At 35.9% G+C, this 19,894-nt stretch overlaps 1 protein-coding gene across 1 annotated transcript; it reads left to right on the forward strand.

The window, feature by feature from the left end:
- Positions 1-338: 338 nt before the first annotated feature.
- Positions 339-18,072, forward strand: LOC137295576 (ras-related protein Rab-43-like). The gene is made up of 4 exons (XM_067826985.1): positions 339-651; positions 2,538-2,721; positions 5,940-6,085; positions 7,734-18,072. Exons 1-4 carry the CDS (start codon positions 454-456, stop codon positions 7,842-7,844), a joined length of 639 nt encoding a protein of 212 aa, XP_067683086.1. The 5' UTR covers positions 339-453; the 3' UTR covers positions 7,845-18,072.
- The last annotated feature ends 1,822 nt before the right edge of the window (positions 18,073-19,894 follow it).

Genomic DNA, 19,894 nt, shown 5'->3' on the forward strand with positions numbered 1-19,894 from the left:
CACCATATGGCTGGAATATTGCTGAGTGCTGCGTAAAACTAAACTCACTCACTCCACACTGTCATGAAAAAATTGAAACAGAATGAGAATCTAAGATTCGAACACATGTATATCTAATTTATACCTTGAATTTCCGTCTCGAAGTAAGCTTGCCAAGAGTTACGTCCCATTATTAATGCACCAGCGTATTTATTTACAAAATCAATTAGGTTTATCCCAACTAAGAAAGAAGGAATTGGCACAATTTGCGTCGTGAATTGTCCAATTTTCATAATACTTGTTGTCTTTGTCACATGGTTCGAAACAAACAAACCCCAACACGGAAGTGGCATCACAAAGTGATGTCACTTCCGGTATAGCCAAAACATGAAACTCGGCAGAAGCTGTGTCATCGGTGTTGGAATTGATACTGTGTAAATTATTGATGACAGAGGGAGTTGGTTCATCTTGAAAATGTCGTACCAGTCTACGCTCGATCCTGATGAACAGTTTGATTATTTGTTTAAAATAGTGTTAATTGGAGATGCAGGTGTTGGAAAAACCTGCGTTGTGCAGAGATTCAAATCGGGAACTTACACTGAAAAACACGGTAGTACCATCGGAGTGGACTTTACAATGAAAACTTTGAACATTGACGGCAAACTTGTGAAGGTTAGACCAACTTGATGATTGTTTGTGTTATACGTTTTTGATGTATCTCATACATATGGACGATTTTCTTGACAGGATATTCGCGTCAGCTGGCAACATAACATTTGTTTATATTTGATGAATCACCACATGCTAATTTTAGACTCAATCACAACCGAAGAACCGATTTCGGTTTTTCCCATATGTCTGAACTAGGTGCCATGCTTAGGAAGTACAAGGTTTTGATTTTGAATTAATCTCCTTAATGAACGCATGGGCTTATCATTTGTAAATTGATATTTATGATGTGAACATGGCCAATATGTTTGGAAATGTTTGGCCTATTTGCTTGTGAAAGTTGTCATGTAGGTGATTACAAATAGAGCACAATTGCAAACTTGTGTTAATATGTAGTTTATGATGGCATTCATGAAGGGAACAGTACACATGCTGTTAGGATGTTTATAAATCATACATGAAGTATTTTTACAAGTTTGACATCAGAGCTTAATGTGAGTTTATGCCTGATTAATTTCTCAAACCCAAACAACAGACCTCTGAACAGTGAAACTGACAATACAAGGGTATCACAGACTAAAATTGCATCAATCATGTGTTTCTTCATCACTGAACTGAAGAGAAAGCTACATTTTTGTGTATATATGATATGGATGACCCAGCTTAACCATGTTAATCAGATTAGATCCCAGTGTTAAAGGGTATTGCTATAGTTAACAAACCTTGCTGTACTGTCTCTAAGTTAACACAATAAAGAATCATTTTCATTGCATCAATGCATGTATTGGTGTCCTTCAGCTCACTTATCAATGTTTATGGATGTTTTTTGAGTAAGGTGTAACATGTTATAGCTGCTGTTGAATACTGATGTATTGGTGTGAATTTTTTCACTTCATTATGTCAATGTTTTATCATTGGACAAGTGTGTTTGTGTGTTGGTGAAAAAGAGAACACACACGTGTGTGTATATTTCGTAGTTTCACATTAATTTTCGACCCACTGTATGCAGTAAAGCCACCGTGAAAATAACCACTGGCCAAGTTCCTGCTTCACTGTATGTTTACCGATGGTGTAAATACACTCTCAATAATGTTATAATTAAAAGGATTGTGTGAATATATTGATGTTGGTTAACACATCAGTTTACACTCGGTGAATACACTATGTCTTTTAGGAAAGTGGTCAAACATAACATGTTATATTTTGCATCATACTTTCTCAGCAAAGTACAGATTCTTGTACTTTTGTTGGGTACTGGGATTCCAAGTATGTTGCACAAGAACCTTTACTGTACTGAGTGCGTGTATTCCCAAACGTAATGTGTTGCATGTGACCACTTTCTACATGTTGTAAATGTGTATTCATAGCTTTCATTCATGGGATCTGTTCAAATTTCAACTTGTCAGAGGGGTACCACACAAAGTCTGCAACTACCAGTTGTCTGTCTTCCATTATTACAGAGGCCACAGTAACTGAGTAGGTGTGATATTGCGTGGTGGTCATTTTGTGCCTGACTTTGAGGGTGTTGGTTCTTTGTCCTTTGCGTACCTTATAGTTTTCACTCAGATTGAGCGCATATATATTTTTTTCGTTTTACTTTTGTCAGAGGAGTCAGTAAAAACAATAACGTTTTTTGTAGCCTGTTATGGCATAATAATGTCCCCGTTATCCTTCGCTGCATCGTACCAAATAATATTAAACTGTGGTACTTGTCTCTGAGTCAGTATTATGTGTCTGAGTGGGGTATCCACTATAAAACCAATTTAAATCTGGACTCATACAAGCAGCCACACATACACATGCATGCACATTGTCATATGAGCAAAATATTATTAAGTACAATCTTAAACCCACTTTCACCTCAACTCTAGTCTTCATTGTACTTTCAGCTGCAGATTTGGGACACTGCAGGCCAAGAACGGTTCCGAACCATCACCCAGAGCTACTACAGAAGTGCTAATGGCGTTATCATAGCCTATGATATCACAAAACGGTCTACCTTCGACAACATTCCTCGCTGGCTTGAAGACGTAAAGAGATACGCGGGAACATCGATTGTGCAGTTGATGATAGGTAAATATCACATCGTGGATGAAGCTGTCACTAACTGAGGGATCATTTCCTTGACTGTCAGCGTGACGTATAGGGTAGAGCCAGGATAAGTCAACATTTACCTGTTTACTACCAGGTACCCAGTAAGGGTTTTAAACCCAGTGCATGTCTCAACAATTGAACGCATAATGTCTAGTTTGGAATAGTTCTACCTAAGCTTTGACGAAAGCTGTTTGGCTACACATATAAAACATGCAGTATGTGTCAAAATTGTTTTAGTTCTGCTAGTCTTAAGTATTTTGGCATTATTTTCTGTATATCTAACATGTCTAAGTCATAGTATGTGCATGTGTGTGATGTCATCATTTCCTTGCTTGTAAACATGATGTATAGAATAAAGCTGGGACAAGCGATATTTACAAGTTACTACTGGATACCCAGGTAGCATTGCAGCATAGCCATGGTAGCTGTTTGTCTCGGAAGTTGGGTACAAATGTGTAGTTTTGCCAGAGCTTGTAGTTTTCCCAGAGCTTTGGCTTTCAGAAACAGTTATAAAACACTTATTAAATATCTGATTATGCATACACTAACAGTCTTCTTGTAGTATAAAGAGGTCATTTTTTTTTTTGTTATCCCCAACAATGCGTCTTGTGGAGGGTATTAAAATGGATGGCACCCATGCATTTGTGTCTTTTCCCTGGCATAACTTTCAAACCATTCAATATTTCTTCACTAAACTTGGCACATAGATAGATCTGTTGGTGAACTGGTGCCTTTGGTATTTTTGGATATCTGACATAAATATGTTTGGCATTTCTATGGCAACAAATTTGACAGACTGAAAATTGTGTTAGTACTCTTTTTGGAGCAGAACTCTAAAACTGATCAATGTTTCTTTACCAAATTTGGCACATAGATAGGTCTGATGGTGAACTGCTGCCTTTTGGTAGTTTGAGATTTCTGAATTAAATTTTTTTTGTGTGTTTGTTTCCATGGCAATAATCTTGGCCTCATCTGAATTTGATGGCAGTGCTCCTTTTTGAACTTTGGAGCATAACTCTACCTTTCAATACTTTCCCCTTTGCTACAGACATGCCATAACATTTGACATAATCAGAACTCATAGACATGAAGAATATTTTGCCAATGGGAGGTGTATTAATGACATTTTCCTCTTGTTGTCATTGAACACCATGTCACCAGTCCAAATAGTCTGTTGAGCAGATCAGTTCTACTCCAGATGTGCCCCACCTGTGTAATCTGTCTCAGCCCTAACATGGAGACATACATTCTTTCAGTTTATGTTTGAATTTAATATGTTGCTATGGTTACCGCAAGTTAATCGTGTTAATGATATATGGTGTTGTAGAACATATTGTCAGCTATGTAACGATGTGATGAACCGGTGTATGAAACTCCTCAAATATTTGTAATGGACCACATGTTCGATAACCCCAATGCAAACCCTTGTCAGTTTCACGTCCTGCCTTGTACTTAGATGAATGACAGTTTCCAGCCACGCAAGAATCGTACTTTCTTGTGACTCGCCGTACTTCTTAAATGCCCATCAAACAGATCATCTTTCTGTACACACGATGAGCCCAGAGCGTATCAGCAAGTAAACTAGCCAATCGGAATCCGTCGTTAAACTTGAGTGCACACCCACCGGCTATAACTAGGTTCAGTGTCCCGAGGGCCTTGTTTTGAGGGAAGTAGGCCCAGGTACAAAATATTGCACTTTAGAATCGCGATTGTATGTTTATAATTTTGTTTATTTGTTTTTTTACAATCAGCAATGTATATTATATGTCATGAATAAGTGATAATTGTGTTTTAATTATGTTTGATTTTTTGGTTGCATGTGACCTTTAACCACTAGGCTACCCCTCTGCCCCAGTCAGGGCAAGAGTAATCAGGGCAGTTTGGTTGGACAGGTGTGTAAATCTGGCCATTGTTGTCATTTCGCTTCCAGCATGTGTGACATATGTAAATGTTGTGATTGTAGGACATGCATTTCAATACATTTGAAATTTTGTATGACGAGGGTGAGGTTTGTTGTATATTTAGTACACGCGTAAATGGTTGGTAGTGTGTAAATTGTTTGTAACAAGATTGGCACTATTTATCCTTCATATTTTATCAATGTGTTAAAAATCTGACATGTCCTTCATTGGCAATATCTAATCTAGCTTGGGAATTTTTTATGACAAACAAAAGGACCAAATACTTTGTATTTTATTCGTTTTTGTAACAAGGGATGTGCTTTTTGTCATGTATCTGGATGCAGAAACCTAACATCAGGTGTTTACTGTACACTAAATTTCATTTAAGAAGATATTGTTTCTGGAGTAGTTGAAAAGAATAGACCTTTTTCCCATTCCTGGTCTGGAGAGTTATTATGGTAGATGGTTATGATTTTCAAGTTGAATTTTGAAGTAAAAAACAATCTTTTTCTCTTGCAGACACGAAAAATATCTTTCCTGGTAACTCTTTCTTTCATTACAGATGGATCAAAGATTTCTGTTACAATGAAATAGTTTTTCAAATTTATTTGACACATTTTCTTTCCAATAACGTAGAGTGTCTTGGCATAACGATACTGACTTTCATTTACAGGACTAGAAAGTAAATGTCTTATGACCTAAAGAGTGAGATATTGTCAGAAATCAATCAGAAATATCAAAATATTCTCTTGAAATCACCTTCAGTGCAATAAGTTTTAATGAGAGATAGTTGAGTGAATATCAAGAGCATTGAAAAGCACTAGCAGATTTCACTTTTTCATCTGACACAGTGTAGAACAGGTTTATTTCATAAACATACATTCACAGAACTGAATTTTTAAGTATGTGTAACAAAATAGCATGTTGTAATCTGAATAAAATTGTGAGGAAACATGTGTTGCTTTGTTAAATACGGTAACAGGTTTGAATCACTAGGCATGTTTTGACAACATAACCGGGAGAGCCACATTCGATGTTCACGTAAACGTAACTATTGCCGGGAGAGCCACATCAGTTGAGGCTATCTGTTTTGGAAATGTGGCTTTCCCGGCCTGTAACCATCATCAGAATGTTTTAGTGAATCTCATGTTGTATGCAAGACTTCCTAGTAAGCCTTTTTACAAGCTGAAAAGTTTTGGACAATGTTTTTAGATGTCATGTAGAACCTTGCCCTCTAATAATTGAAGTAATGCTTACTCAGGTTGTTATGTATTTGATAACGCATCCTGTTCACAGGCAATAAGAAAGATCTGGAGAGTTTGCGTGAGGTGAGCTGTGAGGAGGCGAAGAACTACGCCCACAGCTGTGGGATGTTAGACTCCCTGGAGACCAGCGCCAAGGAGAACACCAACATAGATGAGGCCTTCATGCAGATGGCAAAGGTGAGTGAGTGAGTGAGGGCTGTTGCCACTTGAAGAACGTTTTCCAATATGAATGAGTGAGGTTTGTTTAACGTGACATTTAGCAGTATTCCAGCAATATCATGGCGGGGCCCCAAAAATGGGCTTCATAGTGTACCCATCTTTTAATCCAACCCATGTGTTCCCTGTTATTCACTTGGCTGCCCAGCTGCTCTATTTCCAGTATGAAGTGCAGCATCATCATATTCATCATCATATTCATCATCATCATCAAATTCATCATCATATTCATCAAATTCATCATCATATTCATCATATTCATCATCATATTCATCATCATATTCATCATCATCAAATTCATCATCATATTCATCATCATCAAATTCATCATCATATTCATCATATTCATCATCATATTCATCATCATATTCATTATTAATTTCAGCATAGACTATAGGCCTTTCCGTCCATACTTTTAGCAGTGTGCAAACAATAATGTTTACATTTCTTACACTTAACACTTCATGAAATTTTGTATCAGATTATTTTGTAAACGTAGAATTCTAGATCTTTCTCAGCTGTGTTTCTTATTATATTTGGAATTATTGATGATAGCAACCAGTCAAACTTCTCTATGTCATGTTATTATCCCCTTGGCATGTAATGCTGGGGGATATAGTTGGCGCCATCTTCCTCTGTCCTTCTGTCCATATCATTTTGTTTCCAGAGCATAACCCAAAAACTGTTCAAAGGTTTTTCAACAAAAGTTGGTAGATATAACAAACAGAACCTGAGGTGATGCCTTGTGTTATTTTCAGATTTTTGTCATTTACATTTTTCTTTGTATCGATTGAAAGATTTGTATTTAGTCTAAAGGGAGGGGTGGGCTTTGTTTCCAGAGCACAACGCGAAAACTACTCAATGTCATTCAGCAAAACTTGGCAGGCAGATCCAAAGGTGGTGCCTTTTGCAACTGGCAGATTTGGGGCATTCATATTATTCTCTGTTTCCATGGAAATGAACTGGACTTAGTTGCAACACTTGGTATATATATCAAACAGAACCTAAAGTAGTGCTATTTACAAATTTTTGTGATTTATTATTTCCTCAGTTTAATGGAAACGATTCAGATTTAATGGGCTTCATTTTCGGAGCACAACTCGAAAACCGTTAAATATCTGTCAGCAAAATTTGGCAGGTCCCAGAGTGATGCCTTTTGTTATTTACAGATTTTGGGTATTTAGATTTTTCCTGGTTTTCATGGAAACGATTTGCACTCAGTCAAAAAACACCATCAAACTAGACTTTAAGTAACTGTCGGATGATTTGTTATGTGGGAGCATGTTTGATGCAATCATAGACTGGCTGGCTGTGACATCTTGTTTCCAATCACAAAGTTTTTGGAGTTTAGGAGTAGATTCATTTTTTTAAAGACTGGAATATTGCCATCATTAAACAACAAACACACAGAAAGTTAGTAATGCATGACAATCATGTCCCAGAGGTGAATATCATGCTCATGATATTGATCACTAGACTGTCTGGTCAAGACTTGATTATTAACAGACCTTTATCGTGTAACTGAATTATTGTAGAGCACAGTAAACCTCAAACAATCTAATCTAACTGCATTCATAATTATGATCATCCTTTGTTTGTTTCCCACCAGGAACTAAAGCGTCGGTATGGAGGCGAGCTGGGGCTAGAAGGAAGTGGTGAGAGAATCAGTCTCAACTCATCCCAGGTCGGCATGGGATGGCCATGCTGTGGAAAATCGTAGTTTAGGTCAAGGTCATTGAAGGGTAAACTACATTGCCAGAGAGGTCATTGAAGTTGAGCTAAACCTTATCCCAGAAATATGAAACAATTTTGAGAGAACTGTTGACGGATGCTGTTGATTTTGTCATCTTTTATCCTGTAGTGGGAAGGAGGTTTCACTACGATTCTCGTATGAAATCATTGAGGTTTAGTTCCTGTTTGTAAATAGATTTATTTATGAGGCTTGTCTGTAGTATCTGAGTCAGCCGTTTGACATACAGTCGTTCATGTATAATGTGATAAATTGTCTCAAATGATTATGCATCATTTTTCACAAAAATCAGTTTAGATTTGTAGTAGTTACCCTCAACTGTTGGCAGAGAAAGATTTACACCATAGTTAATACACACACAGGTATTAGATACTTTGATGACTAGTGAATATGTGCTTCTTATAGCTGTTTAAGTACTTGGAAAGTCCTTGAAATCTTAAGTAGGCACATCTTGTGAAGTGCTTGAATTACTTGTAAAGGTCAACGTGAATCCATGTGTGGATCAAGAGGAACAAAGACGACCTGCTGGTGGTATGCTTCAGTGTGTGAAATAAGGCCTGTCCAACCGCCTGGGATGGGCTAGATTTCTAAGGGATGGTCTAAATTTACAGTTTGCCAACCCAATGGTCTAGTCAAAATTTTAGAAAAATATGTTCCAGTAATATTCTTTGGATATTCTGGTCTGGTTTAGTCCATTTTGGCCTGGTAACATTTTGAAGTTACCAGACCAGATGTCTTGCTGGGTCTTGGGCTTATTTCATACGCTGTATTCTTGCGGATTTCATTCATTGCAAGCCTGTTGGATTATTGAATGTGAAGGTTTAGATGCATTTTTTGTAAGCTTGTCAAAGTGGTAAAACTGTCTGAGGAGGATGTATGATGGTGTTCTTGAAATGTACTTACATTGGTCAAGTGACGTCTGCTTTAATGTTGAACTATTACCATAATAATCAGTTGTTCTTTTGACACAATGATTATTTCATGAATATTATTTGATTTGTATATGACACACATGTACTTTGACATGGGACATGGCATCTTCTGATGTATATAGAGACTGCTTATAATCTCTTAGCCATTCCAAACACATTGCATCCTTTTGTATTTATATTAGCGACATCTCATTGCAAGGAGTGCATGTCGTGGAAACAAGATGTCTGAAGTTTAGAATTTGATAAGTTGAAACGATGTGATTAGAAAAATCAGCTGAATTATGATACTCTGCTAGATAGATTAAATATTTGGTTTTGCATCATTTTGATGAAACATGTAGGTTAAATTTTGCACATGGGAAAACTGTGTAAATTCTGTGCTTTGTGTCATTTGTTTTAATGTGGATGAATTAGGCTGAAAGCAGTATGAATCCTGTAAAATTTGGATTGACTCACAATTCAATCTCATATCAGGGATATATTTAGACTGCTCAGAGGCTAATATTTGGCGTATCTATGGGAAGTTACTAAAAGCCATGAAGTCAATGACACTTTTCAAATTTCATCCTAAAATGATGAAATGTTTATGAAACTAATACCTAATGTTTTCTTGTTGAATTGATCTGTTTTATTGCTAACAGTTCCAGTACACAAGAACAAGTTTTAATGTTTGGTTTTATTTCATTGCATTGAATGCAATCTCAAAATATAATGTTGAAAGTTCCTCTGAATATGAGAAATTAAGAATTTTTAAATATCCCAGTTTTGAAAATATGATTTATTTTCAACGTTAATGCCCATGGACAATTAGTGTCATCTTCTGGACAGTCCATCTTTGAAATGTCTATAAATAATCACAGGGACACCACTACCAAGTCTGCATGTCGTAATGTAACTGTTGAAATGTTGCTAGTCATAAGAGGAGATAAAAATGATCAGCTTGTCCAGGTAGCTGATATGTTCATCCAGCCTTTTGAAAAAGGGGGTGTTGTTGATTGAGAATCAGTTGGAAAAAAAGCCCCATGTAGCTGGTGATGTTAAACAAACAAAGAAAGGTAATTGAAATTATTCTGGTATTATATATGACAAAACTATGTATACAGTATGTGTAGCGTTAATACTGCTCTAATGCTAAGAGAAAGGATCTAACTATGAAACCTGTTATGATAATTGTTATTCACACCCAAAATGTGACCTGTCTGCACTTTACGGTGGTCAGAAGAGGAGACAAACCGGACCTTGTGGTCAGGTTCAGTGACTTGGCTAATAATGGGACCCTTTACAAGATGGTGTAGATGGTTGCTGAGAGGAGTTCTTTCCTTGATTCCGGTGCTAGCATTTACTAACAGTCTTATCAACACAAAGAACTAACCTTATGTGTGATTGCAGGAAGCTTCCAATGTGCTTTATGTCAAATGTTCATCAACTCTCTGTCACTCACATTCCTGTGTTCCCATGGTTACCTCTCTGCTACAACTGCACCAATAAGCATGTGATCTTGTGATGTCATGCGCCACAATGTTCGCCTGTTATTTTTTCAGTAGAACTACTGTTTTAGTAGGACTGCATCTTTTACACTTTGTATTAATGTTTTGTGCTTTCCTAAAACTTATATGATATTTGAGACATGTATTTCAGATGTACCTTTTGCAAAAAAAACCTATTTGAAGTGGCTTTTTGTGTTTTATCTTGCTTAAATCAGTTAAAGTTTTGAATGGTGAAGTTTACTAGAAAAAAATCAAAACAGTAATTATTTGTTTTCATAATTACTTCGATGATGTTTTAATAGATCAACAGTTGTTGCGACTACAAATGGTTTGAAGCTGTCAGTTTTATATAATAGGTTGTATATACAATAATGCAACTTGACAATCGGAATAAAATGTGTCTGTGGTGTTACTGTTACCATGGTTACTGTTAAGAATACCAAACTATCTGGATGTTGTTATCCTTTGGCCTTCTACTTCAGTCTGTGAAATTTTTAGATTTGTAAATAACCCTTAACATGTAAAAAGGTTAGATTTTAGATAATAAAACACACATTCATTTGAAACGAAACTTCATGCTTTTGCTACAAGCTGAAAGATTATTGATCGGAAAATGGTGTTCCAAGACTATGCTATTTTTAAACTCAGGACTCTTCCTATCTATGTCGTGTGTTGAAATATTTCCTCCATCTTGTGGATTCGTTATTTGTGAATGTGATGTGCTCATTGTTTGTTGTGTGGGTATAGGGTTAGGAGGATGTAACGGCTTTGGTTAATGTTTCAACTAGTATCAGTAGCTGTGATAACAAAAACATCCATAATTTTTAAGATATTTTACACAATTGCTCTATCTTTGATGGATTATGATAGTAACTGATATGAATGCTAAGATGTACAAAGTTTGATTCACTTATGATTAGTTGTTAATCAAATGTGTCTGTGGTCACAGTGACCGTCTTATTAACAAAATAATTAAGACAACAAGCCCAAAATAGAAGTGAATATACTGACCAGCAAAATAAACGCAACTCTTTTTGTCAATTTTTTAAATAGAAGATGAAAATGTAAACAAATACTTTTATGAGACATCATTTTTGAAAACTGCATTTCCTTTGTTGTTCAGACTGCACATTTTGATGTGACTGAGAAATACCATGCACCTTTCACTGTAGTCAGAATCTACTAAAGCAAGTGAAAAAATTTCATGGCGATGACACTGACAAAAAATAGACCTACACAAAGTAATTTTCGTATCTTTTTTGCCTACACAACCTACATAGTAAGCCAAAATTCTATAAACCATGCAATTAAAAAAATATGATTGTTTTCTAAGAGGAGATTATAGAGACATTTTATCGGTAGTATTGGTGGGTTTAATATTAAACCAAGTCATATTCTTATTAATATTTTTCATGCTGTTCTTTACACAAGATGTATATGATTTCATGTGCAATGTAAATGACAGAAGTGTTCATAGTTGACATTCATCTAGTGCAAGAGCATATTTTAGACATGGATTGTTATGATGAATATCTTGTGGAGTTTCTTATAGTTATATGAAGGATACATTTATTTAAGAGGAGAAATTGAGATATTTTGATGTCCAGTTGAAAATGTTTACATATATAATTTCGAAAGATGATGCACTTGAATGTTTATAGCTTGGATGTGGAATGGATACATAACACATGATTCCTCTATAGTGTCAGTTGATGTTTGGAATGGTTGGGGTGAAATTTATCAAGATGTATACTATCAAAATATTGGAAAAAATATATATCATCAAAACAGTAATTATTGCTTCATCGACATAGCATCACAGTATTTTTACGCCATTATGATTTCATTGGTAAGTATGATGTCACAACCAAATGACATCATTGGTAAGTATGATGTTACAACCAAATGATGTCATTCATCTCTCTGCTGTTTAAACTGGTTAGCAGTTTTATTTGCTGAACTATATGTGCCGTTATGTAATGTCACTGTCAAATGTCATAAAAAAAAAAGTAACAGGGCAATGTTTTCGGCCTTGAGTGAGTTTGCTTTTATGCCGCACTCATCAATATTCCAGCTATATGGTGGCTTTCAGATTACACGGACAAGATGTGACAGAAATGCTGTATGTTACACCATGATATAGCTGAGATACAGTTGACAACTTTCTGTCAAAGATATATAGAAATACTTTGATTAACCCTAAGGGACCATTTGTACACCCAGCCACCCCACCCCACCCCACCCCACCGCTCCTTCCTTGCCCAAGTGGGTCCCCTCATGACTATAGAATGAGTGTGTAGGGATAAAGCTTTTACTATAAGACAACCAAAAATTCAGCACATCAAAATTTGAACAGTATTTCACTCTACTCATGACATAATCTACATACACTGTTCAGCACGCCATGATATAACGGACATACTGTTGAACATTGCTTTAAACCTGTCGCCCACTCTAATAACTGTGGTCTGTTGTACCAACCTCTCTCTTATAAACTTGGCTTTTCTTTGAAGTTGCGTGTATGGCATTTCTTCTGTCTTGTTAATGTTCTGCTTGTGCAAATTATTTTGGTATAATAATAATAATGTGAGCTGTTTGTGATGCACGCATATTTATTAATGCTAAGATTATAATATATTTTCCATTTCTTGTATATATTTCAATTGCATGTCTTTTGACAACAGTTTTCAAATGTAGGTGTGCCTTATTTTTGTATGCTAAATTTTCTTATTAATATGATAGCTACTGGGATGGCAAGTATTGTTGAAAGGTTGTACTTGTACATTTAATGGACATGCTACCAATGCCTGTATGTTTCATTGAATGACATCTTATGTATGGCCGAAGTAAATTCACGAACGTGTAAATATTGTTCTATTGTTTTAACAATACACTCTATGTCATTTCATATATATTGTGAAGCTTCATTTCCTGGTTTTCTGTAGTGTTCACAGTGTTTTGTATTCTGTTTAATGGTTGTTTCCAGACTACTTAAAGGATTACAATGTAGGCTTCTCAAACAACGTTATGGCATCACAGATTAACAATACTGATGCAATACAATTAGATGTTCTTCAACTGCTTTAAATAGTTTCTGTGGAATTGTTTATTTTAGTAAGTTCCCCACTTGCATTGACAAAAGGGTCTTGTTCACAAGGAAAGTGGCGAATATATTTTGCTGTGAAGAAAAATACCTCGTCTTCTATAGTGATACCATGCCATTTTTACATACAATATATACAAAATAGGGCTTTGTTCCAAAACTGGTACCCAAGAATGAAATGTGCTCACTGTGCATTTTTCAAAATTTGTTTTATTTTTGATACCAGTTCTTATCACACTGTGGATAGCATAGTTGTCAAATCGTTAGTTCATCTTACGAAAAACTGGCTTCGATTATCCCCTTGGGTACAATGTGAAACCCATCTGGTCTGACCTCTGTTGTAATATTGCTAGAAAGGGGTGTAAATCCATACTTACTCACATGACACTTTACCCAAAATGATGTCACCTTAACTGTGAAAATCATGCATGATGAGTCAATGTGATTAGGACATTTTGTTCTCATGGTTCAGTCAGTTCAGTATTTCAGTATCAGACTGGGGAAGCACTTTCTACCCTCTTGTGTTTTTTTTTTTCTGGAATTAAAAGACAGGCTTTTTCGTGACTCATTGCCCCTTGCAGCTATCTGCTGTAGATGTAGAAATAGAAGTTGTAGGAATTTGCAGGATGCAGAGTCGTATGAGAGTGAGTTTTGCATGTGGACTGAAGTAAACCATGAAAAATAGGTTGATATATATATATTTTGAGCCTTAATTCTCAGGAATTAATGGAGTTATGTCCCTTGGCCAGGTTAGCATTTGGAGATTTTATGTTTTTTCATGCCAGGTTGCCAGTTATTTTGAAACAGAAATATAAAGTTTCTACAAGTTAGATTCAGTCTTAAATCTTCGTTAGTTTTAAGACACATGCAGTAATGTTATCATGCTTGCTATTATACAAATGGCAGTCTTCCTCTTGATTTAACCAAATGGGGTGGTAGGGTAGCCTGATGGTTAAAGTGCCCTCTTGTCATGCTGAACACCCAGGTTCAATTCCCCGCAAGGGCACAATGTCTGAAGCCCATTTCTGGTGTCCATTGCCATAAAACCCAGCTACTCACTCACTGTAACTGGACATCTCCACTAACTGGAGCAAAGAGCTCTCTTCCAAATGTAATTTAGTTAGTTATATTTGCCTACCTGATCTATTTTGAATCTGTAGATGAAAAGCAACAAATGCACACAATGGTCATGGTAGGTATTATATCTGAATAATGCAGAGTAAAAACTGGCATCACAAAATGAAAAAGACTTCTGAGACACGTGAATGTTATGGAACCGACCTTGATGTGAACTGAAGACTAAGATATTCTAAACGTTTTAATATTTGACATGCCCACTTTAATCACAAAGCAATTCAAAGTAAGTAACATTAGTTGTTCTCAGATGAAGCTTTGATGTAGCTTTGATATAGCTCTGTGTATGCTTACTGTGTTAAATATTTTGGTGTTTTCTTGGAGTATTGCACTTGATAGATGTATTGATTGCATTCTTGAGTATGATTTTATAGGTGGGTGGCAGCCATCTTATTGTTCGGCCATCTTTGTTGGTGGTTGGCCAAGTTCATGTGTAGTCAAGGAAGTATATGTTGAAAGGTCACCTATTTTGAAAAAGAACTACCATACTGTATCTGCTGTTTGTGATATTGTATTTCTAACTGAACAGTCGTGATGCTATATATAATATTATGACAGTATTAACACAGGTGTTGTATTGTGGTATATTGTAGAGTAGCCAAAATCAACAGCTTCCAGTAGAGCAAATGCATTAATATACCCTACTCTGGTCATTGAATCAAAATACTGACATTTCATCTAGGAAAGAATGTTGAAAATGTAATTTTTAGTGTTATTTATTATTATTATTATATTTTTTTTAATTTTTGACCTGGTATTTTTGCAAAGCAATTGGCTGATGTTTCACTTTCATTAAACTCAGTGGAGAAATATGCGAGTTTTATTTGGAGTTACCTGCCTTTGCCTGGTTGAATAATCACACCTGATTTTAGAAAGAACTGATTAAATTACATAAGTAAAATAACATCTAAGTTTCTTGAAAAGTGAAGGATTTGATTGTTTATTTGTTTGGGCTTTTTTGGAGGGTGTTAATACTTTTTTAAGAAAATATGATATAATTGGTCCTTCAACTCACTACACAGTGTGCTGTGTACACAATTTGAATGTTAGACCTGTGAATCATGAATATACAGAAGAGGTTTTAGAAGCAGTACACATGATTACTCATGATTAAATGATGATTTGAACCTCACATGGACAAGTGTGCCAAAATATTTTGTCTGCACATGAATTTGATTTTGAAGGATTAGCAATGTAGGTCAAACAAACAGGTTTGTGTTCAACAGTGGAAAGGAAGTATGTTTAGTTCTTATATGAAATTTAAAAGTTTAAAATAAAATATGTGCATTAAGGAAAAACTTGTTACACTCAAACAAAGAAACATCAAAGATTCATTTATCCAGGGATGTTTGACAAAGGGACCATGATGATACTGACATTGTTTGATTAGAATAATATAGGCAGTATGACTGGTTAATAATTTGCTTCATACCCATGAGACAACTTTGAGAAGAATCACTCTTTTCAATTCTGTCCAGACCACCAGATGTAAATGTTAATTATCCCAGAAGATTAAGAATTCTACAAATTGCAAACTGTTTTAATCCAAAGGAAAGTACATTGGTTATGAATCAATTTAAAGATTTTGGTATAAACAGAATTGTGTGTATATACATGGGATTTTAATGGAAGACATGTTTGCAGTTGCTGGTTTTGTCGGGGTGGGGTGGGGTTCTTAGTGGTGGACTTAATAGTAGTGCTACTTATGTATAGAGCTGGTTTCCTATTTTATTATCATAATATATCTACATATCATTCTTGTCAATGAAATGCTACTAATCCTGTTTGGTATTACTTGTAGTCTGGAAAACATTACTGAAGGCCATTTATAGACAAACATACCTGTAACAGTTACAATATGTCTCCCTTGGCTGTACCAGGAGCTGCTGATCTCAAATTCTAGTTTAGGCTGGTTTGGACCTTTGATTGCTCCTTACCTTTCTTGAGGCCCTTTTATTGAAAACATATCTGCAGTTCGATATTAGATAAAGAACATTAAGAATAATAAGATTTAGTTCAACTGATGTATTCGCCCTTCTTTCTTCGCAGGTATTCTGTCAACCGTTATAAAGTTTTGCTGACACTGACATTTGATATGTAGTACTTGTAAATATTTTTTTGATATTTTTACTTGTGACTGGTCCATGGGTGCTCTTGATGTACTTTGTTTGCCATTTATAAGTATTGAGTGTGTGTTTGTTTTATAATGTGTATATGTTACTATAATCGATGTTTTACATATTATTTCATGTCCTAAACTGAGAGGCATGTGCATTTTTTGTTCTCTATCTGTATGGTATGAGAGGAAATCTTTCAGTAGAAAACATAGGACTTTAGTATGTGACTGGTAGGAAATGTTATATATTTTGGGTGTAACTAAGTGATTTCAGATTTGAATTCAGAATTGAATTGAATTTTTCAGCTAGTAGCGATTTTAGATTTACAAAAGGAATGGTAAGGTGGTATAGTTTTCTAGTAACTATCTTAGATTTATGGATTCAGTGTTTATTTTAGTGCTAGTTCAGGTGAGTCATTCTAAACCAGTTTACCCCTGAAATGTACTTATTTCAAAGGATATATTAAGTTGAAATACACAATCTCTACAAACACACTGTGTGAATGCAAATTTTGCATTTATTTCTCGAGCTCTTTAGTAGTTTTTAAATATTGTTTTGTCTTTCAAAACACATTTTAATTGTTTCTTTCAGTAGCAATATTTTTTTGTAAGAATAATGGGGTTAAAATTGATAGCTCTTATGCACAGAATTTTGGTTGTGTATTTATCCATACTCATACCAGTTTAATAGTACTGCAGTTATTACATACAGGGCGATATACCCACTGAATATGCAGACTCTAAGTTGACCAGTACTTTTTTTCCCATAATGCACGAGCAAGTGGGCAGGGTGACAGGAAGTTTCATTATTTTTTACGTCTTTTGATACATTTTGTTCAATATCACTAAAATGCCCTTTTTGAAAGCGAGTTATTATCAGCTATTTTCTCGTTATAGGTGGCACTTCTAGAGTAAAGTGTATTTTGTTTGAAGATGTAAGAAGATAAAGTTCTGATTATACTGCAGAGAATATCATTTATTTTGTTTCAGTTTATGTCATAGTAATGTGATATGGTCAATGAGATTATTCCGTGTTGTAATTGTTATGAATACCAAAAAGGTAATGCCTCACTCATTCCAGAGGTTGAGATAATCAAGTCCATTTATTGTTGTGCACGTTTGCTGATGCTGACTAGCAAACTGCTGAAAAAAATGTTTTCAGTATATACAAATAAATGTATTTACCTTGAGAACTATTTTGTGTAAATTCATACCCTTTTACATGCAAATGGATTTCTTTAAAACCAGTTGACATTTAAAAACATCCAGTCCAGCCATTCTGATAATCCAATTAATGTGTCCAGTTTCTCCCTTGGTCCATCTACTTGCTGTCTAGTCCTCCATCCTGTATATGTTGACAGTTATCCATACATATATATACATCATCGCTGTACACAGAGGAGCATTAAAAATACTGTGCAATGTCTTCGTGTTTTGACTTTCCTGGAACCCATCAGTTCCATCAGCCCGACAAGTGTTTTCTGTCATATTTAACTAACAACAGCCCCTTCATTAATATCTTTCCTAAAAGTTTAACAAACTTTGAATCCATTTACTACACTCATTACTGAAGGGGGCAGTCGGGTTGTCTGGTGGCTGAAGCATTCGCTCATCACGCCCAAGACCCAGGTTTGAATCCCCACATGAGTACAATGTGTGAAGCCCATTACTGGTGTCCCCTATCATGATATTGCTGGAATGTTGTTAGAAGATGCGTAAAACCAAACTCACTCACTCATCAATGATGGTGGAAAGACATCTGTTCCTTGAAGCTGACAAACCAATTCTTGCAGAGGGCAAATGCAGCGACATCTGTTCAGCCATACAATTCTGAGAAAGGATGACAGCACATGGTCCACAACCACTCCATATTCTTTGGAGTCAGTATTATGAACATCATGTAGACCAGGGACACATCCTCACAGCAATGTCTGTGCTAAGGCTATTGGCTCTCCAGTACATTAATATCGACTTAATATCGACAACCATAGGTCTAAGATTGCCTCAAGCAACACCAAAGGCCAACCCAGTAAAAAACAACCGCCAAGATGACTAAGTTCTCGAACTCGTGAACACATTCAACAAGCATGGTTAATGCCATGTTTGATTGCTAAAACAAGCAACATAGTTCAGATGGACATGGCCACCAAAGTCCTCTTTGGAAAGGGGACAGCTTGGAGGTCTGTCCTGCTACACTATCATAACATTGTACTTTCTCATACAGAGTGGGTTAATGGATTTTTCCAGCAAGCTTCTGGATGTCCAAGAGCAGCAGGTGGTTTTGGTGGACTCAGAACTTCATCACTGCAGCAGTTTGCCTCACTCATGGGCAGATATTGTTATCAATCACTACTTTAGCAGAATGACACCAGCTTATTACAAATGATCAATGACACAAACAAGACAGGCTTCAATGATATAGACGCGTTACAGCCTAATCTCATTGCCAGGTCCCTGTCAGATCTGGAGAGATTTCTCAAAACAAATTAAACTTTTACTCAAATCTGAAACTGAGTTTGACAATTTGAAACAGATACATTTTTAAGTTAAGTTAAATAAAAAAAACCCAAACAACATCAGTAATCTATCCACCAAAATCAAACTCCCTACTATGTTTGAGTTCAATATCAATTTCAATTCATTCTGGAAAATACATTTTCTCAAATTTGAGTGAGCACTCAAAGTCAAAACTCAGACTTAAGTTTGCTTTGAGAAATCTGAACCTCAGGAAGGTGAGGTGGCTCAAAACTGCTTTCACTGGCATTTCATTTGCATCACTGTGTGTCAGTGACTGTCACCATGTGTCACCATGTGTCACCATGTCTGTGGAATGGGTGAAGAGATGCAGGTCTTGGATGCTTACCAGTTCTGTGAAACCCATGAAAAAAGCTATGGTGCCAATAGACAAACAAATGTAATACAGGCAAATCTGGACTCAAACCCATGATGACAAATCTTGTGTGACCAAGGGAGAGAAATCTGTAGTGAATTGTGTCAGATTAGACAATTAGGACCCCAACAACCCACAGTACACTTGGGGTGAAACGGTATGATATGTATTGTGGTACAAGGCCTTCGGTTCGCCATATGAGATATGATCAGAATGCAGAAAAGAAAAGCAAAGATTTTGCCAACATGATTCAATTTCTCAACATTATAGAAAATGTCTACAAGGTTAATAAAATGACCGTACAAAAACCAATTTTTCTTATTATATTACAGTATACTGAACCAAAAGCAAAATACCG

Source organism: Haliotis asinina, chromosome 9, assembly GCF_037392515.1.
Source record: "Haliotis asinina isolate JCU_RB_2024 chromosome 9, JCU_Hal_asi_v2, whole genome shotgun sequence".
Classification (NCBI taxonomy): domain Eukaryota; kingdom Metazoa; phylum Mollusca; class Gastropoda; order Lepetellida; family Haliotidae; genus Haliotis; species Haliotis asinina.

Coding starts and splice junctions, on each gene's coding strand:
- LOC137295576 (XM_067826985.1), top strand. CDS start 454: ATGTCGTACCAGTCTACGCTCGATCCTGATGAACAGTTTGATTATTTG. Junction 2,722..5,939: donor GATTGTGCAGTTGATGATAG/GTAAATATCACA, acceptor TCCTGTTCACAG/GCAATAAGAAAGATCTGGAG. Junction 6,086..7,733: donor CCTTCATGCAGATGGCAAAG/GTGAGTGAGTGA, acceptor GTTTCCCACCAG/GAACTAAAGCGTCGGTATGG.